The following is a 26,127-nucleotide window of genomic DNA, read 5'->3' on the forward strand; positions in this document are numbered from 1 at the left end:
CAATTTTTCTTTCCCTCCTCATTGCTTCCATTACTGAAAGAAGATTAAAGAACTGCCAAAGATGAGAAATGCAAAATGGAGAAATGAAAGGTAAGGTTGCATGGACAGGATGCCTGTAAATGACTTTCTAGAGCTGGTGCTGAGTTAAAGGTCAGAAGCTTAAGTGGATGGGAACGAAGTATTGCCCATGTTCCCCAGTACACTCTAATTTCACTCTCAAAAAAAAAAAAAAAAAAAAAAAAGAAAAAGAAGAAGAAGAACAAGAAGAAGAAGAAGAAAAGTTCAGATCAAACTACGTTCCAAGAAGGAAGAAGTAGTAAAACAATAAAAGAAACAAAGATCAAAAGAAATAAGCATCCCCTGGGGTCCAGAAAACAGCTGAAATGTGTTTATTTTTTTCTAGATGTGTCTTTCTGAGCATTACTCTACAACTAGAAACTTTATTATTAAAAAGACAGATTTTTAGTTGATTCCAAAAGAACTGGAGACTGGACACAATTTTATAACACTCAGTGGAAATAATGTTAAAGTAAGCATGAGAACTGTGTATAATACTACTTATAAGAGACAGAAATTCAACAAATCCATTCATCGCAATTACCACTAGCAAATTAAAGAACAAATCAGTATTTTCTGGGATTTAATTCATTATGACGTGTTGCCTGTACTTCATTTGTTGTTCCCTAATGAACATGTAACCTTAACTTACAGTAGAGCTCTGCACTGACTGACAGGAGGAAGAAAAGACTCAAGAACAACTGATGCTTTCCACAGTGGGGTAAACACGAAGCACTTACATTAAGAGCACTTTGTGGAAAATATATTTTTCTTTGAATGATATACAGGGTAAAAGATTCCATTTCAGATGACAATTCAAAGTGGTAGGGATGCTATTCTCTGCAGAGACTCTTTCTCTAGAATTCTTTTTCAAGTGCCTGCTGCACAATGTTACTGCAAGTTTCAAGCATCTTTGTGTTTGTGGCAATATAGTGGTATTCCCGTAGCTGTGAACTATATTGAAGGTGAAGAAAAAACCCTAAGTTTTAAGAACCCTTTAGTTCATCGGCAGGAGTTTGTCAAAACCGCTGAGCAATTCCATGACTGCTATGTAACATGTTGTTAACCTGTTTCAACCAGTGGCAGAATAAAATGCCATATATTGTCTTTTTGTTCTCTGTGTATATAGAATTTAGCGCTGACTTGCCTTGCCTTGCTACATAGCTCCAGCTCTTAGCCCCCAGAGCAGTAAGACAACAATATACACCATTATAATGTAATGTAATAATGGTATCAGCTGGGAGGAAAAGTTTTGAAGTGTTGGCTTTAAGGTCGAGCCTGAAGATCCTGCTCACTGTTGTACCAGCCCCACCTACTGGTACCTCCCACCCTTTTCCTTTGTAACGCTGTCAGGACCTTTTCCCTTTGCATTTCATTTCAGCTCTAAAAACATTTCTAGGGGGCATTAGAAAGAAATTTCGTTGTTTCCTAAACTCTTTGAGAACAAAAAGAGCACTTTGTGCAGATGTTATTTGTTTTAGGGAGAACGGAATAAGAGGTTTACCCAAATCTCTTAAATCCTGAGTTTGGCAAACCTTGCTCTGAAACCAGAAGAAAGGATCTGAGGACTTTCTTCCGGTTTGCATAATTTCTTCACACGTAATCTAGTTCATAATATTTTTGCAAAAGACAGAAAAATGGATTCTTTAGCACAGTGAATGATTCTGAAAAGATTTGTACATATACTTCATTTCAATTGTTGAGACTATGAACAGTCCCAGCATTTCAAAAGAAGGGTTCATCTCACCTAACAGTCACATCCAGGAGTATGCCCCCTGATCAGCTGAGTGGGTCTGACCTGATGTGGCTGCCACGGTTTGTCCCAGATACTCTCCCTTGCTAATCTGGCACCAGTACTGTATGTGTCACGATGAGAATGAGGCATCTCAGCTCCCCCAAAATGAAAACAGCAGGTATCAAGTGGGGGCATCCATCCTATGTTGGAAGAGGCAGCAACAGCCCTTCTGAGGTCTCTGCACTGGTTGCAACAGGTGGTCTACTCAGCTGACAGCAATAAACACACATGAAAGCTGAGGCTCATGTAGGACTGACTCTATCTAGAGAAGGCCTATATATCTCTGTGTTTTAAACACATTAAATTCCTTATAGATGCATGTTAGTTTCCTGAAGAGAGTGCTACGGGAGAATCATGAGGCTGTACTACTGTTAAAAACATCAGGAATATAGAAACTCCAGACTGGGAGACGTTTCAAAGGTCATCATATCCAGTCCACCTCATTTATTAGCTGACAAAATATATCAAGGTGGGTTTTGGTTTTTTTGTTTGTTTGGTGTTCTGTTTTTTTTGTTTTGTTTGGGGTGTGTGTGATTTTTTGTTTGTTTGTTTTGTTGTTGTAGTTGTGGGATTATTTGTTTGTTTGTTGTGTTGTTTTTGTGGCTTTTTTTCCTAAATTGAACTCCACTTTCTTTTTGCTAGATGTCCAAATCTTGCAAATAGATGCCTAAGTGAAGCAGAGGGAACTTATTAATGCATCAGAAAAGAGAAATGTAGGGATAATGAAGTCTGTCCATTCTGGGAGGGAGCCAACCAGCCATGTAGGATCCTTGCATTTCTGGACAACTCACAGCAGATTATGTCCCTGGACCAAACTATGGGTCAAAATAGGTAGCTAAGGGACAGTGTAAAGGTGATGGGACATTGCAGTGCAAGGGCACTGGGGAAACAAAAAATCTAATGGTGCTTACAGAAGGGGCTGGAGGTACTGAAAGGGCCTTAGGGAGAATGGGAGAAGGGAGGAATTTGATATTTTTATTTTGATATCACTGAGGAACTAGAGAGGGATATAATGGGAGGAGGTAAAAAGGGAGAAATGGAAATAGGGAATGCAGGATACGGGTTTCTGGGAACTTGGCTTCCTTAGTTCTGTGAACATTTTGTCTAATATTTTTATTATTGCAGCTTCCCCCTTTGGCAGAAGCAGTGGGAGGTCTGTTGCAGACTTGCTGTCTATAGACTTGCTCTCACATCCAGGTAAATATGCCCTCACTGTTTTTCCTCAAGAGGCTTTCCTACTGAAATCTCTTAAATATGTTTTGAGGCATCTGCTGCACTACAGGCCAATTGTTAAACCTCTGAAACCTTTGTCTTTCTCTGTACTTTGCCTCTATATACACTAGTTACCCTGAGGGACTCAAAGAGATGGCTACTGGAGCACTAAAATGAAGTAAACATGCATTAGCACAGGGAGGTTTAATCTAACTATCCTGATTTTAACAACAGCTGCAGAAAGAGTAGAATGGCTTTATTTTAAAATACCCTTAAAAATATAAGGAAGTGTCTGTTTTGCTTTTTATTCCATGCGTATTGTCTGTGAAAGATTTCCCTGAAATTATTAAATATTCCTGTTCCCTCCTGTGTTTTCTGGAACCCTTTGGTCATACAGTGTCACCTGCAAAGTTAAGGTTGTCAGGGATCCAGATGACTTCTATCTTCCTTTCAAAGGCATTGAAGTGGCTAGCCTCATTTTGACCAGCAGTACAGTTCTGCTCCTGTATGCTACAACTGGAGCTGTAGTTTTGGGGGTTTCTTTTTTCTCAGTACTCTCATCATCTTTCATTTTACTCTGCTGTTTCTGTTTTGTTAGGAAACTTCATGCATGTGTGAAGTGTTTCATTGATAAACATTTGGAGACAACCAAACGGCAGCGGGAAAGGGAAGACACTGTTGCTATTTTGCAACTATTACAATGTAATCTCTGTAACAAAATCCAATGCAAATTGTAGAGTTAAGTCAAAGAAATTCTAGGCTGAAGTGAGGATTAAAATGGCAGAACATTAGACCTTAACAACAAAAAGTCTATTAAAGTATTTTAATATATTGAGTTTGAGAACTATAGAGCTTTAGACATTAGTAATATTGTCATATGTTTAATGGGCTATGTTTCATTTGTTTGGATTCAAATACAAATTTGAATCTCTCAGCCCCTAAGAAATTTCCTTTGATTGATCATACAATGTTATCAGTTGCAAAGCAGCTGGGACATTGTGACCACAGACCTTGACAACCCACTGTGTTCACCCCAACCCTCTTCTTGTTCCTACATTATTTTCTATGGGAAGTTTCCCTCTAACACAGTTTACTTCACAACCACAACCACAAAGGTCCTCCTCCTATTGCACTCTTCCCTTTCCAGCACAAACTCCGTGGGACTGCACATCCTGGAGAAGTAACAAAACCAAGGAATTGCCTGCTGACCACTACTCACAGAAGGAGTCTTATAGGACTATGCTGTTTTTGGCAGAAAACAAGTAAATGGGTTAAAACAAAAACAAACAAACAAAAAAAACCACCAACAAAAAAAGCTATGTCAGCACTCACTCATTTGTTGTTTGAGTAGGAAAGATAAAAGTTTTCTAATCAAGAAGATATACTTCACTGTTACTTCAGAAGTCCCTTTAAAAGTTTTCATCATACATCTTTTCATTTTAGAAAATCTAGTGTGTGGTTTGTTTAATTAGTTAGGAGAAAAAAAAAAAAAAAAGAAAGATGAAAAAAAAAAAGAGGGAAAAAAAAAAAAAAGCCAAACCACTATATTTTCAGCCTAGAAATTTACCACAGATATGCCGTGTGAAGCCAAGTCAGTTATAAATCAGCATTCAAAGTCTAAAGGAGAGGCACAGTGAATTGTCAAAGCAGCTCTAGCAAGCATTTCTCAGGAATGGAGATGAAATAGTTCTCAAGAGCTACTGATGTCCTGAGAGCTCAGCAAAAATCCCACTCCTAAATCTCTCTTTAACTTGGAAACGTCTCTTCGATCTGCCTCAGTTTCCAGATCTCTATATCAGATACTTCTCAGAGTAATGATATAGTGCACGTCACAGCAATATATCTCTAGCTTTCCCTCCCACTGCTAGCTCTCCTAGTCCAGAGCTGCTGGAATCCAATCCTGACTGGCTTCAGGACAGCCAGCATCTCTCACCATTTTGATAGGTCATAGCTAGAAGTAAAAGAAAATGGTATTTCCTATGTAAGTCTTAGCCATATCATAGCAAAAAATCAGCAAAATACAGCAGCAAAGTTAAAGTTTTGGGAACACGTTAAAGTATCAACAGCTGTCCTGGTTCTGCCAGAAGACATCTTCCTTTGAACATTTTTTATGTAGGAACATTGCTGACAGACCTTCCTGAATGCTCTGTAGTCAGAGTACTGTAGATAGGAGGCTTTTCCTCGAAGAGCAGAGATAGGTGTTTGACAAGTAAACCGAATCTAAACAGTGATTCTCTATTTCCTCCATGAGCCAGCAGATTGTCCAGAAGATCCTACAGATTGCACTCAAATTACATGCTGTCATTCAGACTATGTTTAGCTAAGGAAGGTACCATAACTATGGAAACTCATTAAAACCTCTAGTTTTTCTATCTCTATAGGTAGGTATATAGAGAGATAAACCCCAAGACTTTTGTAATTTTAAATATATGCTTTGTTTTTACTTTTTTGAGATACTTGTGTTCCTGTGTTGTAGATTATTGAAAATTACCTTCCAAATTTATGTGCTCCCCAGTAGATAAAAAGATCTTCCATATATTCCTGGTGTTGGGGGTAATCCCATATGCAATTGGTTTGTATATTAAATTTTTTGTGTTGTTTTTGTTTACACTGTAAATTTAATGTGGTATCACCAGTCCTTGAAGTACAAAGACCTGTGATTATACTGCTGGTTTCACTTCAGTATCAGCCCAATAAGCATTTACTCACTTCAAGTTTCAGGTCTCTATCTCAACTTCCAAGCTTTTATACTAAACCTAAGAATACTATTTTTATTGTCTATCGCTATCCTGATCACTCTTTTTACAGCCTCTATAACACTTTTATTTCAAATTCTTTTCAAAGAAAGTTCTTGTTATTTTTACCTTTGCTCTAACTTTGTTCTTCTTTCCTTCTCTCTTATGTTACACCCAAAAATTATCTTTTTTTTTTTTTTTTCTTTTTTAAATGTTTACTAGCATTTTAGTTATACATTTGCTTCTGGACAGCACTGACTGCAGTGAAATTTTGAAATGACTTTTTACCCATTACCTGAGTTACTCCCAAACAGAAAACTGTAAATACTGCTAGTTTTAATCTCTAGGAGGAAAATAAGGGTAATTGAAGAGTATTTCAGACATAAAGAAAAATGCAAGACCAATTCTAATTAAGGGACTTGGACTGCCAGATGGTAATTGACTGTTTTAAATCTATGATTATGTGAGAAAACATTGGTCACAATAATAAAGTTATGTAAATTAAATGGCTCCTTGGGATAGACTGATTTAAATTTCCAGATGTCTGTGACTATATAAACGTAACTGAGAAAAAAAAAAAAGTGCTAATCTGTATTCAGGTGATTTCTTGAAACATGGTTGACAGCCTTATTCAAAGAGGAGGCAATCACAGAGAAACACAGACAGGAATAATGTCAATGTTATGGAAAACACACCTGCCAAAATATGTGACAGCTGATTAAAAAAACCCAACTCATTTAATAACAAAGTTATTTGGCTTTTAAAGTAATTATAGTTTGGACATCCTTTCTGCTAATTCAGTCTGTAATCACCACAGGATATGTTCACTTAGACAACAATTGCGCACCATGTATTCATCCAAGGAAGGCTCAATGAAACAATATGTGACTACATTTTTATTTTTGACATACTCATCTTATGGAGGATTCAAAGACAGAAGCCAAATGAAAGGGAATCTTATTTCTTTTCATTTGGGTTTTTTCCCTAAATAAAGTAGAGAGCAGAGTGTAAGAGTTCTTTACAAGCATACATGATCACCTTATATAGTTCATATGGAAGCTATGTGTAATTTATTAGATATGCAATATATTTTATATATATACACATTTAGATTAAGATGTATCCTCACAGGTGTTGTTTTTCTTTGTCAAATACCCAGAAAAAAACCTGCAGAAAAGCCCAATCATTCATTTTCCCTAAGTGTAATATTGCCACTAGTGTGGATCTGGTAGCATTGACTCTTGAGATGGATCTGGGCACTGGAACACAGCGTTGGGGTCACAGTCACCAGAGTCCCCTTTGTGGCTCAGTGAACACTGGATAATTTGTGATTTTAGCTGTCAGTCCACAATTCCGGATGAAATCCCAACTGGCCAATTGATGACTGTCATAACTTGTATATTCTCTAGTTCAGATTATAAAACTTTTCAACTGCCATTCAGCTCAATGGGCCTCACTTAGGGCAGTGATTTATCTGTGTGCAGATATTATGGATCCACAACTTGATGAAATACGAAATTGGAATGGATTGTGGTATTATCAATACTTGTTTTCCATTATATTATTTCCATTATATTATTTCCATTATTATATATTATATTATATTATTATTATATTATATTTTTATATATAAAAGCCCTTCTTTTATATGAAAGAACATAATGTTGAAGTTAGCCTATTTGTCATTGTATCTTGCTCTACAATCCAAATGGCAAGTACCAATGTAAGCTGAGAATTTCTTTTCAAGATTTCTTTCACTGCCTTCTTTAAGTTTGTTCTTGGAAAACTGAACACACCCACTTTCAAACATTATTTGCTCTTCATTAATTATAATTCGGGTCATACCAGGTCTTACCTGCAGCACTCATTTTGTCATTTCACTGAAGATTAGCACATAAAAAGTTCAACCAAAAATTCAGCTCCTGGCTAGGGTGGAGTTAATTTTCTTCAGAGCAGTCTGTAACTGCTGTATTTTGGATTTGTGACTAAAACAGTCTTGATAACACAACAGTGCTTTGGCTGTTGCTGAATAATGCTTGCCCAGCATCATGGTTTTCATATTCCCACTCTACCCTTGCAGAAACAGGCTGGGGCTGAGCAAGAAATTGGGAGGGTACACAAACGAGACAGCTGACCTGAACTGGTCAAAAAGGTGGTCCATAGCATGCAAGGTGATGCTCACCAAAAAAACTGTGGGGAAGGAGGTGGAAGGTGGGATGCTTATGACTATGGCATTTGTCATCCCAAGTAACCACTACACTTGATGGAGCCCTGCTTTCCATGAAGCAGGTAAACACCTGCCACCAATGAGTAGTGGTGAACAAATTCCTTATTTTGCTTTGTTTTTTTGTGTGCAGGTTTGCTTCACTTCTTCAGCTGTTTCACCAATTAAAATGTCTTTACCTTGATCCAAGAGTTTCTAGCTTCTGCTCTCCTGAATCTCTGCCCAAGCCCACTAGAGGGGAAATGAGCAAGGAACTGGGTTTCTGGCCATGGTCAACCAGCAGGCTGCAGAGATCGTGAAAAAAGTTTTAACTTCTAAGTTTCTCGCTTTAGTTTCTGACAGACAGCATTGTAAAGTTTGATACCTGACTATAAAATTATTACAGAAGAGCTAGCATATTTTCAGAGTATTTAATCCCCAAATTAAAGTGACAAACTCAGCTTCTAGATTTAGAAAGTTTTTAATCCTCAGTATCCAAGAGCCAGAAAGAAACCACTATCTCACACTTTTTAAATCAGCCTGGAGTTCTGAGACCCGTGAGCCACCCCTTCGGGTGCTCAGAGTTTGCATTTGCCAGGCTGACATCCCTTTCTCCTCCAAGTTTGCTTAAGCATTTTCAAAAGAACAACCCAGCTTGGTTTTAGCCATCATCGGTGACACTTTATAGCTCTGCAGAGAGCCTTGCATGTCAAAGCAGACTGAGAAGCCCTGCTCTCATCAGCGGCAAGCGCACTCTGGCCATGAGGCTGACACCGCCGAGGCCCGGGCCAGCACAGGCCTGGCAGCGGACAAGCGCCCCCCGTTGCCACGGCAACCGCTGGCGGCGGAAGTGCCCGGCGGCCCCGCCCCGCCCGGCCCGGCCCGGCCCCGCCCGCCCGGGAAGATGGCGGACGGCGGGGCTGCTCCCGCGCAGCGGGAAGGGGACGTGTCCGCGCCGGCGACCGGCGGCGTCCGGAGGGACCGGCAGCCTCGGGGCGGCGGCCGCCCGCCCAGCGCCCGGGACTTGCAGGTGAGCGGGCGGGGATGGGCGTCCCGCTCGCTCGGCGGGGCGGGGCGGGGCCGAGCCGAGCGGGGCGGAGTGGCCCTGGCCTTCCCCGGCCAGCCCTGAGGGGAGCGGGCCGGGCGGCTTCTCCCGCCGCTCGGGGCTGTCCGCAGGAGGCCGAGCCGGGCCTCTCACCGGAGGCTGTCTTTTTTTTCCTTTTTTTCCCCCTTCTTTTGAGGCTGGGAAGGGAAGGACGCCTCTGAAAGAGGACTGGGCGCTTTAGGAAGCGGTGGGCGGCCAGCGTGTGTGTTGGTCAGCTCTCCGGGGAGCTGGAAGGGTTCTCCCGACCCCTCGGGAGCTGGATTTTAGCTGTACTTGAAGTTATTTTGGCACCGTTGTGTTTCCTGCTTATTTGGTAGGAGTGTCCTTCACTGCAGGAAAATATCAAGTCTTCGTAAATGTGTGAGACTACGGGCAAGATCTTTTCCCAGGCCATCATGTGTAGAGTTTTGAGAGAGCATGACCACACATGGAGCTCTCTATTGATGCCTGAATGCTTAATTGCAGGCGCTTTTAGCAGTATCCCTTTTTTGTGTGTAACTTTGAAACCGCATGAAGGTATAATATATTTTAACAGCAAGTTGATTGGGGAGGACATGAAACTTTTAGCAACTGAAACTGTGCCCCTATTTTATTTCGTTGTACATAATTAACAGAGAAAGGTAGATAGAGTTTTTTTCTTGATTACTATTTGGGATTTTCATAGATTCTTGTTGAGATTAACTTTGCTACAATATGTAGCAATAATAACCTCTGTGTTAATACTTTTGGTTCATAAGGTCTTTAATTAGTCAGCTGAAGCAGACAGGCATTTTGGGTAGATGATGATTTATAAAAAGTTAAAAAAGTAAAGAAATACCATCCTGGGCCAGAGTAGCTGACCATCCATCTCACTGAGTACTTGATTTGTCCTGGCACCATGAGAGGTGTGATATAAGGAATGTACAGAAGTCTGACCATGAGCTTTTGAGCTCCCACAGCATCCCTCTGTCTTTGGATCAGGGATGGCACGGGGAAGATCATCTGTGACTTACCCCATCAGCTTTACATATCTAAAGGATATATCTTTGTATCCTGAGATGGAATGGAGGTCTTCAGTGCTTTTCTTCAGCTGTCTTGTACTCAGCTTAATTTTCTTAATACACATAATTCCACAGCTCATATTTTTCCCCTGTAGAGAATGCCTCACGATAATATGGGATTAATACCCTGTGTTGATTAGCAGTGTGTTTTGAAGGACGGATGATGTCTCATTTTATTTTAATATATATTCCTTCTACATCAAACTGTAATGAAATTGTAGTCTAGTAGCTATCCTAGTGTGCATGATAAAATGTTAATATCACTTGCACAGTGTGAACAAAATGGTTTGGGGACAAAATTAAGGATGATTGGACAAAGTAGAGTATTATTTAGGACGGCTAAAAATGACACGTTAGATGTGCCTTGCACAACTTCCTAAAAATGAACTTATTGGTGATACGCCAGAACCTGGGGAACCTTTGGAAAAACTTATTTTCTAAGTATTTGCAATGTCTTAAAGCCATAAATGTTCTTAAATTGGTTCTTAAATCTGTTACAAGCTGATTTGAGTTACCTTTTTCTCATTTCTTTGTAAAATGTTTGTAAATTTTATTATTTGCTTCCAAGCCTTATCAGAGGGTTACCTAGCAACTTTATTTCAATTTGTTAACATCAGTGAGATGATGCATCCTATGTAGTGTGTACATACATGTGTATATGGGCTTTCAATTCTGAGTCTTATGCAATTTGAATGTAACCAATGAACCACTGTGAACCAAATGGTGGCAGAGACAAGTTCTAAGTCACAGTGGTATTAAGCATTATGCATTTTTTTCATGAAGGAGAAAGGTAGTTGATTTTAGAGAAGTAGTTGAGGTTTCTCATGTTGATGTTTCTAATTTTCTGGTGATGCACACATTTTGCTTTAGTTTTTGTCTTATACCTGTTCCATGTGTAGTTCTAGAGTTACAGGCTTGTAAAGAGTTCTGTTTCCTACAGTTGGCCTTGGCAGAGTTATATGAAGATGAAGCTAAAAGGCAGTCATTGTGTCCTGAAAAAACAACAACTACGAAGATCAGTAACACAAAAGCATCACAGAGGTAAGATGTGCTTTGTACTTCAGAAACATCTTGAACGGGAACTGTATTAGCTCACAAAACATTGTCATGCTTACTTGATCTCCTTGTATAAAAAGCAATCTACAGCAGTTCATAATCAGAATTGTGAATCCCTGTAATAATGCATAGTCTGTGTCTTCTCAGAATGCTTTTAAAATTGTATTTATTTAGGAGCCTTTATGCTACATGGTATTCCAAAACACTTGAAACCCACTTCAGCTAAGCTAAGATTAAGATGCTGTAAATGGGATGCAGTGTTGTTCATTGTTTACACAGATAGAATTTGGAAATTTTATATTTAAAAAAATACTGCAATTCTTTGCTTGTTCAAAATTGAGCAAGTCAGTAGTTTGTGTGAAACTTTACAAGTGAGCTACTCTGAGTGTTGTACTTAAGACAGTATCTGACGAGACAAATATTAATTTGAAAAATTATTAGTAGGTTCGTTAGGAGGCTTCTTGTGGGGTAAGAGGAATAATAAGGGCTTCTTAATCAATTTATCTGGGTTTGGCAGGTGGAGGGAAAGACACCCAACTTCTGCTGGTTTGCAGTTCACGTATCATTTGAAAATTCAGTTTAGTTTTGATTTTTTTTTATAAAGAAGTCTTACCAGTTTTGAATTAATTTTTATTTAAATAATTTTAAAGAAGTCTTTACATGAATTACTTGCCGTCACAAGGCTTGTATTTTGTTTGTCTTTCAATTGCTTCTACCAATGTGGATTTCTGTTTTAAAGGAGGTTAAGCAGCAGGAAAGATCTTAGTTACCAGTGCCATGCATCAAGTGCATCTGCAAATTCAGATCTTCAGGAAGAGGGATTTTAGCACAAAATTTGACACTTGGAAAAGAATGGCTTTTTTTTGAGAGATTTTTTGTTTATTTTGATGAAACCATCCAAGTTGACTGATCAGCTACATGGAACACAGGGAACGGCTTGAAAGAGTCCAGTGCAGAGCCACAAAGATGATTAAAGGAGTGGAACATCTCCCTTATGAGGAAAGGCTGAGGGAGCTGGGTCTCTTTAGCTTGGACAAGTCTGAATGGTGACCTCATCAATGTTTATAGATATGTAAAGGATGAGCGTCAGGAGGATGGAGACAGATTCTTCTCAGTGATGTCCAGTGATAGGACAAGGGGCAATGGGTGCAAACGGGAACATAGGAGGTTCCATGTAAACATGGGGAAAATCTTCTTTACTGTGAGAGTGACAGAGCACTGGAACAGGCTGCCCAGAGAGGTTGTTGACTCTCCCTCTCTGGAGATATTCAAAACCCACCTAGATGTGTTCCTGTGTGATGTACTCTGGGTGATCCTGCTCTGGCAGGGGGGTTGGACAGGATGATCTTTTGGGGTCCCTTCCAAGCCCTAAGATTCTGTGATTCTGTGAATTACATTGTCTTATCAACGCTGATACTTAAAAAAGCAGTGGCCTGCTCTGCTGCATTTTGATTACAAAGGTATTGCAATCAGACAAATCGCCTAAGTCTGAACTAGTCTAATGATCTGCCATTACTCATTGTCATGGTTTAACTCAGGATCAGCAATTAAGTGAGTGAAAATAATGCTCTCTATCCCCTCCCACCCATATATGGAGAGATTAAGGAGCATGAGATTAAGGAAGGACGCTTCCAAATTGAAGACTAAATGGGACAGCTTTAATTAAATACTAGTGATAAAAGAAAATATGTACAAATAAGCACAAATATATACAGGAATGTGCAAAACCCCTATCACCTCCCCCCACCCCCAGCAACTCCCACAGCACTCTCCTGAGCTGAGAGCAGTTCCGAAATGTCCAGGACCACTTCCAAAGAGAGCAGCAGAGCAGGCAGGAGCTGAGGGGAGAGTCACGAGGGTCAGGAACACACAGGCCTAGGGATCAACGGTGATGGATAGACACAGTCCTCCCTGGACACCAGCCATGGATGGAAAAGAAGGAAGAAGAAGAAGGACTTGATTTCCGTCATCTCTGAATTTATACTGAGAGTCACGTATACTATTTCTTTGGCCAATTTTGATGTCTGTCCAGTCTGCTCCTCCTTATGGGAGGACTGTAGATATGAGTCTTTTGCTCCTTTAGTGTCCGAAGCAGCAGATTCAACAAGCAGAGCAAAGTGTCTTTGATGTCTCAGCAGTAACTATAAACATTCAGGTGTATCAGTCCACTAGCTGGAAAACTTGCTGCTAGTTTCAGCAAATGTGCTGCTTAAAAGAGGGTTCACTGAAGAAAAACAAATCAGTGAAAAGAAAATTGGCTTCATCCTGGCTAACACCAGGACACTTGTGTAGCAGATGGTATGTACATTCTTATCCCATAGTAGTTGACTACCTCTTCTGTATTTTGCATTAATTAATTTTATCATGAAAGTTAAGAGCATATGTCTGTACAGCTTTTCCTGGCATTTAGCAAACTAACAATCCTAGTTTCTCCGGTGGTTGCTTATCAGTCTCTCCTTATCACAAAACAGAATCTGATTCAATAACCTTTTGCAAGTCTTTGCAATGTTGCCATTCAATGTATTTTTTAAATTGTATAAAATAGGAAAGAGAACTACTACTTTTTTGTTTTTAGGATCCTCGTAGATAGGGACTCCAGGATAATGAAGAAACTTGATGTTGACTTCACTAGGCAACTTACCTCTTGAGAAAAGCAGCTAAAATGCAGAAAGAATTTTAGGTGTAATTAATTCTGGTAAGCTGGATTCTGAAACAGCTACTGAGCTTGCATATTACCTGTGTTACCTGTGGGACCACCAGTGTTGTAAAGCAGAATTCTGCTTAACCTATGCTAGAAGAGACAAGAATAGTTTAGTTAGAAGGGACCTACAATGATCATCTAGTCCAACTGTTACTGCAAAATTACTCTGCCATACAGATCCCCTTTGCTGCTTATTCACTGAGAAGCATTCATTGCTACATACTTTAGCTAACAAAAAAGTCTGGTGAGAACAGAAAAAAAACTCTCCAACAACTTGCTATCCTTCGTTTTTGAAAAAGAAGTGGTTTCAGAAGTCAGAAATTAAGTACTTAGTGAAGTGTATGTACCAGTCATCTTCAAATGTTTTCTTTTACTCTCTTGGCAGTCTTAAAATTGATTCTCTTAGAAGGCTGAGAAAACCAGAGAGAAGCATGAGCGATGACAAAGAAAACCAAAGGTATTTTTAAAACAAACAGAAATAATTTAGCATATGTGAAAGTAATGGGGTTTTTGGTGTCATTCACACTTTATTCTCTCCTGTTTTTTTTCCAAATGTGTGTGAGTTAAGTCTGTCCTGCAAAGAGCTAGGAACTACAGAGATGGTGTGTGACTTACTAGAGTAAGTGTTAGCTGTCCAGTGCTGTAGTAAAATTATATTTAGCAGAATCTGGCTGTAGTGATCTAGGACCTGTAGATTACTTAATATGAGACCGTATGGATGTAAAGCTTGCAACTTGCTCCTGGTCTCCAAGGCTTTTTTTGCCATTTCTCAAATACCTGAGTTGTCTGTGTATCCATTATTCAAGTATTTGAATACTTCCTTTGTTTCTTGAATAAAAGGTCTGGTGAGAATTCTTTTTCATCTCATTACTGCTGTAATTCTTTTAAATTTAATAATTAAAGATTTTCCCTATAAATGGCAGTTGGAATAATAAATATAGATTTATGTACAAAGGAGAGATGATACTAAGGGATTGCCAGTTATGTGACGTTGTAAAAGTAGTATGATAGTACAGTACCTTCATTCCTACTGCTGGCTTTGGGTAATTGTGAAATATGTTGGAATCAACAGCTTTCTGAAGAGACTGGCCTGAGACAGAGTTTCACATGGATAATTTATTTGCCTTGCCCAAAGTGGTTAAGTGAAAAAGTTAAGGAAAGTAGAAAGCACTTATTTTATTAGTTATTAGCACTTCTTGTAATCAAAGACAAAACACTCTCAAGTTTGCCAGGTTTTATATTTATATATAGATGTTTTACAGCTTCTATTCCATTAGTATTTAGAGATTTAGAGCACCTTCCTCAAGGAATACCTTGATCTTCATAATCAAGCAGATACAATTGTGAACAGAATTATTTGTAGCTTAACATTTTAGCTTCAAAAGCTAGAAATGGGGTGGTGTTGAAGAAAAAGAGCACAAATTAGATTTCATAGCAGTTTCTACAGATTTTGAAATTTCTTGAAAGGTTAATTAGATTTATGAAAAACTTTAAATTTCTGATACTGACAGGAATGGAAGTATACTCAATCTTTTCATTTAAAGATTAAATTGTGGCACTGTTCAGGTTTTCCAGCAACAGTTTTGCGTGCATTCTGTCAAGACAGTGTTAACTGTGAATCTGTATTCTAACCAGCCCAGGCACAGTCCCATGCATAGGACACCTGTAAGGACATGTGTCTTTTGGGGAGGTGTATAAAGCCATGGCTACATCAGAACTCCATTCACTGAAACATTTGGCCTTGGCCCTGAATCTCTGGGCTCTGTTCCAGAAGGCATCTTGATAGTTTTCTTGGTGTGATGTCTCTGGAGTAGTGCCGCTTGGATTGCTGGGAAGATCAGAACCAAGTGGAACATTTCTGTCATCAGAATGAAAAGGTTTTGTGCCAGATTTGTCTCTTTGTTCATTCATTTTTTTCTCCTAATGGGAAGATGAAAATTATGCTTGTCATTTAAAGGATTGTTCTTATGAACATTGCTATTCTAAAGATTTTATTCAGGTGACTCAGAATATAGAGGATTACAGATTTCTGGGGCTTCTAATAATCCAAGTAAAATTGTTGCTGAACTCTTCAAAGAAGCAAAAGAACATGGGGCTGTCCCATTAGATGAAGCCTCAAGAGCATCTGGTGATTTCAGTAAAGCTAAGGTAATAGTTAAGATATTTTGTTCTGTATTTACATCAGTGTCTCTAAAAATCATTTAACAATATGAGAACAAATACGCCTTTTTGTGGTTTCCAAACAGCAGAGGATTTGATGAACACAGCTGTGTATTATCTGTGCTCAAATAGCTTGCTTCAGAAAATAAAGCAGGGAGGAACCATACAATTCCAGGGGGAATAACTAGAAGTCAACCTGAACTGGAATTATTTGCTTTATTTTTAATTAAAATTTATTTAATTAAATTTGATTAATGCAGTTGCATCACAATCAAAATCTCTTGTCTGTTGAATTAGTAATGTTTGGAGAAGTGTACAGATTAGAAGTGGAAATGCATCACATAAACCTGCTTAGCCTGATTATAGTTACTAGGTATAATTTTCCATTTAGAAAGTATACAAGTTACAGCAGTGTATTTGCTTTTTGTCATAGAAGCAAGCTTGCAGATGCTTTTATTTGCATTTAGGTAAGAATTTTAATCTACAGATACTTATTTCAATAAGCTTTTCTATGTATTTTTTCCAGTCATTTTCTGGTGGTGGATATAGATTGGGTGATTCATCACAAAAGCACTCTGAATATATATATGGAGAAAATCAAGATGTAAGTAAAATTCTGAATAGCAGGAGTAGAATCTCCAGCAGATGTCTGCTTAATGACATTTATAGTTTGAAATGCCAAGTGTTATTCCAGCTATGTGTATGAGGAAAGTCTAATATCTAAATATTAGATACATGTTACAAAGACATTGTTAAAGTGACAGTGTCCACAGAGAACAGGTATTTGTTGGATACCCCTCAGGTCTCCATTATGGAATTTTATGATGTAAATTACTTTGAAATTCTTAGCAAACATTCCTTTCAGTTACTTTTGTCCAGCTGCTGTTCTGCGTTCTCTTAGCTATGCTAACCTTTTAATCCTCTTAGTTTAGGAATTTTTTTCTTGTTGTGCTTTGCAGAGTAGCCAATCTCAAACTGGAGGGCATGGGTGTATTCCAGGAATGATGAAGCAGATGCTTAGAGGCTTTTGGAAAATTGTCTGGCTTTTCTTTTCTCTCGTTTAAAAGATGGGAAGTGATGTGGGGGTGTGGGGAGTAAACAAAGTTCTCTACACTTTGCCATTCCCGTGAATGGCCAGAGCAAATGTTAAGCTTATCTAGATATAAGAAATTAATGAGGCCAAAGGATGTAGTTCAGGCTGGGGGGTGCTGTCCTGTCATACCAGGAGCTGCTGCCTTCTACCCTGTAAGCAATGGCCAGCTGTACTGAGCTGGAAGCTGGTTCCAGTGGGATTACCCTAAGAGGGAGCAGGGATAATTTTTTAAGGGGAAGGTCAGCTTTGCTGGCTAGCGAAGCCTCCTTGTGCTGGACTGCAAGGCATTTGCAGGGAAGAGAGATGCAGGCTTTGAAGGTGGAAGGCTCTGGCTGCAGGTACAGGAAGGTTGCAAATTAGGAAGGGAGTGAAGGAAGCTGGTTTACAGAATGATCAGCATTTGAGCTGAATAGAGTTGATACCAACTTCATTGGAGCTCAGCATGTAATAATTTGAAGAAAGAATAGTTTTCCCTGTAATTGCTGTATCTGTAGGAATTTGTACTTTCATGGATTTATTTCTTAATTTATCAACAAGAAATGTTTACTGTGTTTTAAAAGTAGTTAGAACACTGTGGAGATCACTACACAGTCACTGTAGAGCATCTGTTCTGCCATGGATAGAGGATTAAGAGATTCCTATTTTGCCAAGTATAGAAGTGATCTTGTAGTAGGTAGTAATCTTTAACTATTATTTGCTTTTTTTTAAAGGATTCTAACAAGAATAGTTACAGTCCAATCCTCTGTTCTTTTTTTTGTCATTTGCATTCTTATTTGTGGTCTGCTACAAAATCTGTTAAGTACAGAAGAAAGATTCATAGAATCATTGAATAGTTTGGGTTGGAAGGGACCTTAAAGATAATACAGTTCCGATGCACCTGACATGGGCAGGGACACCTCCCACTAGATCAGGTTGCACAAAGCCCCATCCAACCTGGCCTTGAGCACTTCCAGGGAGGGGGCAGCCACAACCTCCCTGGGGAGCTTGTTTCAGTGTCTCACCACCCTCACAGTAAATAATTTCTTCCTAATATCCAAACTAAATCTAGCCTCTTTCCACTTAAAACCATTATTCCTTGTCCTATCACTACATGCCATCATAAAAAAGTCCCTCCCCCACTTTTGTGTAGGCCCCTTCAGGTACTGGAAAGCCGCTATAAGGTCTCCCCAGAGCCTTCTCCAGGCTGAACAACCCCAACTCTCTCAGTCTGTCTTCATAGGAGAGGTGCTCCAGCCCTCTGATCATCTTCGTGGCCCTTCTCTGGACTCACTTCAACAGCTCCATGTCCTTCCTGTACTGGGAGCTCCAGAACTGGACACAATCCTCCAGGTGGGGTCTCATGAGAGTGGAGTAGAGGGGGAAACTCTCCTCCCTCAACTTGTTGGCCACGCTTCTTTTGATGCAGCCCAAGACACAGCTGGCTTTCTGGGCTGCAAGTGCACATTGCTGGCTCATGTTGAGCTTCTCATCAACCAGTACCCTCAAGTAATTTTCTTCAGGACTGCTCTCTATCCGTTTTCCACCCAGCCTGTATTTTGGCTTGGCATTGGCCAGACCCAGGTGCAGGACCTTGCACTTGGCCTTGTTGAACTTCATGAGGTTGGCATGGGCCCACCTCTCCAGCCTGTCCACGTCCCTCTGAATGGCATCCCTTCCCTCTAGTATGTCGACCTCACCACACAGTTTGGTGTCATCAGCAAACTTGCTGAGGGTGCACTCAATGCCACTGTCCATGTCGCCAACAAAGATGTTAAACAGCACTGGTCCCAGTATCGACCCTTAAGGAACTCCACTCATCAATGGTCTTCATCTGGACATCAAGCCATTGACCACAACTCTTTGAGTGTGGCCATCCAGTCAGTTCCTTATCCACTGAGTGATCCATCCATCTAATTCATATCTTTCCAATTTAGAGACCAGGATGTCATACAGGACAATGTCGAACACTGCACAAGTCCAGGTAGATTATATCAGTTGCTCTTCCCTTATTTGCCATCACTGTAACCCCATCATGAAAGGCCACCAGATTTGTCAGGCACAGTTTGCCCTTGGTGAAGCCATGTTGCTTTCCACCAACCACTTTCTTATTTTCCATGTGCCTTAGCATAGTTTCCAGGAGGTTCTGCTCCGTGATCTTGCTGGGCACAGAGGTGAGACTGATTGACCTGTAGTTCTATAATTCTATAACTACCCTGTATGAAATTGAAAGATGTTATTTGTCTGTCTTACATATTTTTAATGCCACTGTTTTTGCTTCTCAGGTTCAAATTTTGCTGAAACTGTGGAGGAATGGCTTCAGTTTAGATGATGGCGAGTTGAGATCCTATTCAGACCCAACAAATGCTCAGTTTCTTGAGTCTGTTAAAAGAGGGTAAGTGAAAATGACAATTTTTTGAGGTCTTTCAAGTGATGTGAAGAAAGAAACTTTCTCCACATGTTGATAATTATAAAAAACTCAAGGCTTCTTCTCTGCCTGGACCCATAAAATGTGTTCTGTAGTTGTCATCAGATGCATGGGACATTTAAATATTTGGAACACTTTGCATCCTTCTAGTGGTTTAGCTCTGAATGCTACTTGCTACAGACAGCTCTTAGTTTCCCATGTTTTGTTAGCACATTGTAGGTTTTTACTGTCAGTAGGTTCTAAGTTTTGACTGCCAGATTTTTTTCTTCTGTTTAGTTTTTCATTTTATTTATTATTTTGAGTTTAAATCAATTCACAGAACAATGAGACTTTTAAGACTTTTAGACTATACTAATGATGTCTACTCATGCTGTACTGTGTAAGGTTTTCGTGTAATTTTGTATTGCGCTTCAGAACATAAGTGGGAAACCTTTATTTTTGTAATTAAGGGAAATTCCTGTGGAACTGCAACGACTTGTTCATGGTGGCCAGGTTAATTTGGATATGGAAGACCACCAAGAACAGGAATATGTGAAGCCTAGACTGCGATTCAAAGCTTTCAGTGGAGAAGGGCAAAAACTTGGAAGGTAAAAACCACTAAGTTTTCTGTTCGTATGCTATTCTGTTCATATTTCTGTGTTCATTGGCTATTTTAAAAGTGGATTTAACCAATTAGGAGACTGCTGGAGAAGCTAATCCGATGACAAAAGGAATATGACATTATTCTGTGCATCTCAGCCCTGATTTCACAGAGTCAGCAGTAATCAGGGAATTTTATATATAAATCTTAAAAAAAAAAAGTCTTATGTCCGCAACAGCTCAGAGATTTGCTATATACTTTGTGCTTTGTTGCAAGTCTGAGATTCCTATGCCTGTTCTTGCATATAGTTTTGCCTTTGTATTTTTGTAATTTCATCCGTGTTTAAATCAAGATCAAAACTGTACAAACCTCTGGATAGAGGGAGCAAACCCAAATAATTGTTCCCTATTTAGTGAGGAAAAGGCAGAATGTGATGCTGGCCAGTAAGAACATACTCTATGCTGGCTTAGCTGCAGTGTATGTTGTCTTTCACTGCTGGGATCATCATATACAGAACAGGAGATACTGTTGCAACAATATGGCTGGGGCTTGACTTAATGCAGATGAGAAGTATATTTGTATGGGAGCACCTCAGCTATTTTTTTTAATTGAAGCAGCAGAAAAAAAGCATGCTGCAAAAATCTGTACCAGAAGCTGCTTTTTAAAAAAAACAACCAACCAGAGAAATTGTACATGCTCCTGTATATGAAATAATACTGCAAAGCCTGGATTCTGGAGAGTAGGGACTCAACTTCTAACCTCTTACTGGATTCCCCACTTCCTCAAGTACTAGTGTCGTCTCCAACTACTGTATAAAAGTCATAAATGTAGTAAAAAAAAAGAAATTTGATTATTTAGAAAAGTGTTTACTTGATTCTGTTTTGTTTGCTATCCTGGTGCCAAGTTGGCTGATGTCGTTAAAGCTCTCCAACATGTGTGTAATTCAATTGAACTGATATATAATGTGCCAAAATTCACTTCTGTGACTGAATATTTCAGACTACTTTGTCCAAAAGTGCATAATCTCTCTTCATCTTATGTCAGTCAGTAAGAGCAAACAGTAATGTGACCTCAGGTCTGCCAGCCATCAACTTTTTCACATAACAATTACAGGCTTTATGGCATCTTTTCCAGCTGACTTGTTACTAGCTGTTGAAGTGTAACTACTTCTAGGTTTCTGTTCTTGATTGCTTTTATTCATGTGATATTTTTGGTTGCCAAAAAAGGTATTACTGGCATGCTTCTGCAAGTAACTTAATTCAATAAATGATTCTCAGCTGTTTCCAATCTATACTTCATCTTTTTGAAAATGCAGAAATGTGTTCAGTAAGACTGTGAAAGTGGTGAGCTCTGCTAGGAGTGATGTATTATTGAACAGCTGTATAGAATTTCTTCACCTGAGAACTTGCTCAGGTTACTAAAGAAAGCAGGTGGGGAAGAGAGGAGGTTCTGTATGAAAAAAAAATAAATGCACACCAGTTGTGTGGCATTTTGTTTATTTCGGTAGCTCATGAAGTCTCAGGTATGTAAGCAGTGGAAGAGGAGCCAATCTCCAATCAGATTTATTTTTATACTAAATAGAAGAAGTTCCAAGCTGTGGTGATATCAATTACCTGTAAATATAATTTGTGCTCTAAAAGGATGAGAGATGCCTAGAATCATAAAGTGGTGCTCCTGAAAGCAATTGCTGAAGCAGTTTAGATCAGTTGCGTTGCACACTTGTTTTTTAATTGAGTCCATGAAGTACAATATATAAATCTTAGTATCAAAGCCTGTCATTTCATGCTCTGTAAGCATAAACAAAGATGGTCTTGTTTGTACTTGATTACCTCTTTAAAAATATGCAAATGTGATCGATATGCAGTTATAAGAAAAATAAATATTAACTAGTGCAGTCGTTGGCAAGAAACTACAAAGGCATTATTTGTGTCTCTGTTTTAAACACTGTGTTTATGCTTAGTTCAGATAACTTTGAGAAGATTCTCATTGCTTGTTTGTACTAGCTATACATTATAGTAATTCCATGATAAAGACAACTGAAACATTATTCAGTTCTGGTTTGGCTGCATTAGTAACATCTGGTTGTTGTCCTTCAATCCTTTAGCCTTACACCTGAAATAGTCAGCACACCTTCTTCCCCAGAGGAGGAGGAGAAGTCCATTCTTAATGCGCCTGTTCTGATTGATGATTCCATGCCAGCAACTAAAATTCAAATTAGATTAGCAGATGGAAGCCGATTAATACAACGATTTAATCAAACACACAGGTAAACTGATTCTGCATCAGTGTGGGTAACTGTAACTACTTCACTAAGTTTGTGTTTTGTCATTAAATGATTATTAACAAAACATAAAAAATGGGAAAAATACAGCTCTACTGAAACATAGTTCTCAGTCATTTTCATAACGTGGATGTATTGATAAGTTACCAAAGAAAAATTCTGTAACTGGGAACACAAAATATTTGATAATTGTAAAGTCGAAGACTTTCATGACCAGTTTTGTCCTGTGATTTGTAAAGACACAGTACCAGCCATAACTGTTCTCAGGGTGACTGAGATTTGGACAACCTCACCATTTAGTCATCCCAACCCTGGACTGTTCTTGGGAAGGCCATGTGGCTGACTCAGATGATGTTGTGAAGACACTTTATTTTAAGGTGTTTTGGAGTGTAGTCTGAATTTAATATAGCCCACACTACAGACAGAAGAGAAGTGCTTTGGCCTGTAATCGAGAGCTTCAGTTTTCTACCTTGTTATACTTGAGGCAATGATTAAATATGACATGGGTTGTGAGTGCAGACTGCAGCCCATATGCAGAAAGGTATATGGACCTAACATACTCATTTGCAATTCAGGAATATAGGCTGAACATAATACTGAGAACCAACCTTTGTTTTGGTTTGGATGGTCATCTCCCAGGAACTGGCAACATGTGAACTTGGTGGGTTTTTTAGATCTTTTAGTATGCTGATTAGAGCTTGCCATCAGTATATTGACATTACTGGGGCACTGCCACAAATGGTGTTGGCCAACCCTATTTATTTGCCTAAGAGGTTGTTTTAGTGCAAGGTTCTGCAAAGCTCTACTTTGCACTGTGTGGTTGAGAGACCTTTGGGCAGAGGGCAGAGTTTTGGGCAGTAGTTCCACCCACGCTTCACAGCAGGTAGGGCTCAAGCCAGCCCTGTTCTGGAATATGCACCATTGTGTTAGAACACAGCTGAAACTGAGCTTAGATCCTGCCTTGGAGGTGGTCTTAGCATGGACCCAATTCCATGTTAATATTGCTACAAGGAGACTACCTGTTTTGTTTATTTCCTTCTGGCTCAGAATGAGGGCAGAGCCAATGTGCACATTTCTTCACCTGACAACATGCACAGACCATGAGGCAGTTGTAGCCAAGATGCCAGTAGGGAGGAAGATACAGCAGTAATGTCCCATATTTTAGCAGACTTGATAGTACAGGCCCGGATCCTTTCTTCACAGCACCTGCTGGAGAAGTGACTTAGGTAAATAGTAGGGCTCATCAGAAGTCTCTGTAGCCATCATGAGTTTTCTTTTGCCTACATAAAAGGGTAGAAATGTAGTAACAGAGTAGTAAGGTCTGTAAAGAAGGGTGTGTGGACAGAAGCTTGTTTAATAGTTTCTCTTGGACGTGGATCTCATTAGTTATCCTTGCAATATATATGATCAAAATCAGCTACTATAATGTATTGCTTGTGTCATAAGACTTGAAGACTGATAGAAGGTTTAAGTTCCTGCTTATTTGGCTACAGTAAATCTGCCTGTTTATTAGTTACAATAGATGTTCAAAGATTCATTCTCAGCTCACTGTCTTAGGTGAAAAAATCTCAATTTTCAGTTTTATCTCTAAAATCTTATATATTTTTCACCCATGTCTTGTAAAACAATTTTTTTTCTTGTTGTACTGATGATGTGATTGCTTTGTGAACTGTTGTTCAGAAATTCAATGCCAAGTGAAAGTAGGGGAAACCACTTGTTATTAATAATTGCCCTCTGCTTTCTCATCACTGTCACCATGTATTTTAAGATTCTTTCTTCCATTAATAATTTAGCCTTTTTGGAATAAACTAATAAATAGTGAAATTTTTAACAGCTGGTGTTGAAATGGCATAAATTTTTTTTATGCTAAGTATCAGTTTGCAATATACTTCTATGTTACAAATTTTATTCTGTTATTTGAGAAACAAGCACCATTCAGTTTTTCAGGTGTTTGTATGCAAGAAGCAAGAATTCTAGGCCAGAACCTGAGGCATCTGGATCAAATGGCAACGTAAAATCAATAGGACATATCAAGTAATTTAGTCTGCTAGGAGGTTTTGTCTTCTCTGATCATCTTAACGTTCAGAGATTTGTGTCAAAATGGAATCATACAGTTTTCATGTCCATATCCTTTCCACAGGATTAAGGATATTCGAGATTTCATTATCCAGTCCCGTCCAGAATTTGCAACATCTGATTTTGTTCTCGTGACTACCTTTCCAAATAAAGAGCTAACAGATGAAAGCCTGACACTACAAGAAGCAGATATACTTAACACTGTGATTCTTCAGCAATTAAAGTAATCTTGCAGTTGTTGGTACAAGGTAGGGAGCGAACTGTATTGTCATACAAGAGGTTGCCAGCAGATGGAAAAAGAAAAGCTCCGTGTCTTTTTATGTCACCATTTCTGTGGATCACATTTTTGGGTTTCATGTCTTCCAGCTATAGCATATCAAACTTTTTCATTTCAATTTCTCAACATTGTTCAACGTTTTTTCAATGTTAAAGGTAAGCTTCCCTATGTTTGTATGTTTCAAATCACATCTTGTACTAAATGTGAAATGAGATATGACTTTATGACTTTGTTATTTTGAGGAGGGTGGAGGGACAAGCATTTTTCTGAATGGGACAGTGTCTTTCATACAGTTGGTAAGATTTGCACTATGGAAATGTCTTATGCTGCATTGATAAACAGCCATTTGAAAACTTAGCCTGCAGGTTATATTTACCTTCCAAGCTGTATTAATATTAAGGTGTTCTGTTTAATAGATTAACAGATAATTAATGGCCTACTGTAATTTTTGTATATTCTATTTGTAGTATTTCGTGGTGCAGTAGAGTATTTATCTTCTAGTTTTTCTGTAATTTTCCCTGTATCATTGCTCATACGAGAGTATCGGTTCAGGAGATGCAAACCTCAGCTACTACAGATTACAATACATTTTTCTCATTTGTAATCTAGTTGTTCTGCTTGTGGCAAAAATAAGTATGAGGTTTTTTTTCTTCCTGAAGTTAGAGAAATGGGAGAGACCACTGTCATCTGGAGAAATGCTGTGAGTTAGATTTCATGAGAATAGGCCTGTGGTCACTTCAGACCTGAATGTGCAGCTACATGATTCTTCACTTGAACAGTTACTTAAACAACCACAAACAAGAAGCACCAAGGTGCACAAACACGGAATTTGTTTCTGCTGTCACTTGCATGCACAAAAGTAGACGTGTTAATTGGTCATGTATTTTTTTTTACCAGAATTTCAGGCCTTTACATTTGGAATTTTGGCCAAAGGCAGTTTGGCATGTTCAGTGGGGATTTGGTTGTGCACCTTTCATTATATTTGTTTGGAAGCTTAAATTAAACCCCCTTAATGTTTAAAATTATGTATCTTTTCAAATAACTTGGCTCTACACTGCAGTATGCATGTAGGAATCAGGTTGTGGGCAAACTGGCTGTTGTGCTTTAGGAGTATGCAGTTTTATAGTGTTTGTGGCTTTATGGCAGCTGAGTGGATAACACTCTGAGGGGCAATAAATGGGCTGCATCTCTTGAACTGATATGTGTTAAAATGCTGTTTTCACTGATTACTTTATTCTGAAAATATCAATAATTATTTATTAATGCTAAGCTTACAATTGCTCAGTATATTTGGTTAATCTTACATTTTTACCTCAAAGTAGATATTTGAGTAAATTTTAAATGTGCAATGG

General features: G+C 38.9%; 1 protein-coding gene across 3 annotated transcripts; it reads left to right on the plus strand.

The window, feature by feature from the left end:
• The first annotated feature begins 8,887 nt into the window (after positions 1-8,887).
• On the plus strand, positions 8,888-25,351 carry UBXN2B (UBX domain protein 2B). 3 transcript variants are annotated; one of them, XM_051611568.1, is made up of 10 exons: positions 8,888-9,032; positions 11,088-11,188; positions 14,290-14,361; positions 15,893-16,052; positions 16,591-16,668; positions 18,364-18,486; positions 19,419-19,528; positions 20,011-20,148; positions 22,246-22,407; positions 24,563-25,351. In XM_051611568.1, the coding sequence occupies exons 1-10, from the start codon at positions 8,907-8,909 to the stop codon at positions 24,723-24,725; spliced, it is 1,233 nt and encodes a 410-aa protein (XP_051467528.1). In that variant the 5' UTR covers positions 8,888-8,906; the 3' UTR covers positions 24,726-25,351. The 3 variants fall into 3 exon arrangements, with proteins under 3 accessions (XP_051467528.1, XP_051467530.1, XP_051467529.1); XM_051611569.1 differs by lacking the exon at positions 8,888-9,032 and adding an exon at positions 9,496-9,623; XM_051611570.1 differs by lacking the exon at positions 18,364-18,486.
• Positions 25,352-26,127: the final 776 nt, after the last annotated feature.

The sequence above is a fragment of the Apus apus genome, chromosome 2, assembly GCF_020740795.1.
Source record: "Apus apus isolate bApuApu2 chromosome 2, bApuApu2.pri.cur, whole genome shotgun sequence".
Taxonomy (NCBI): Eukaryota; Metazoa; Chordata; class Aves; order Apodiformes; family Apodidae; genus Apus; species Apus apus.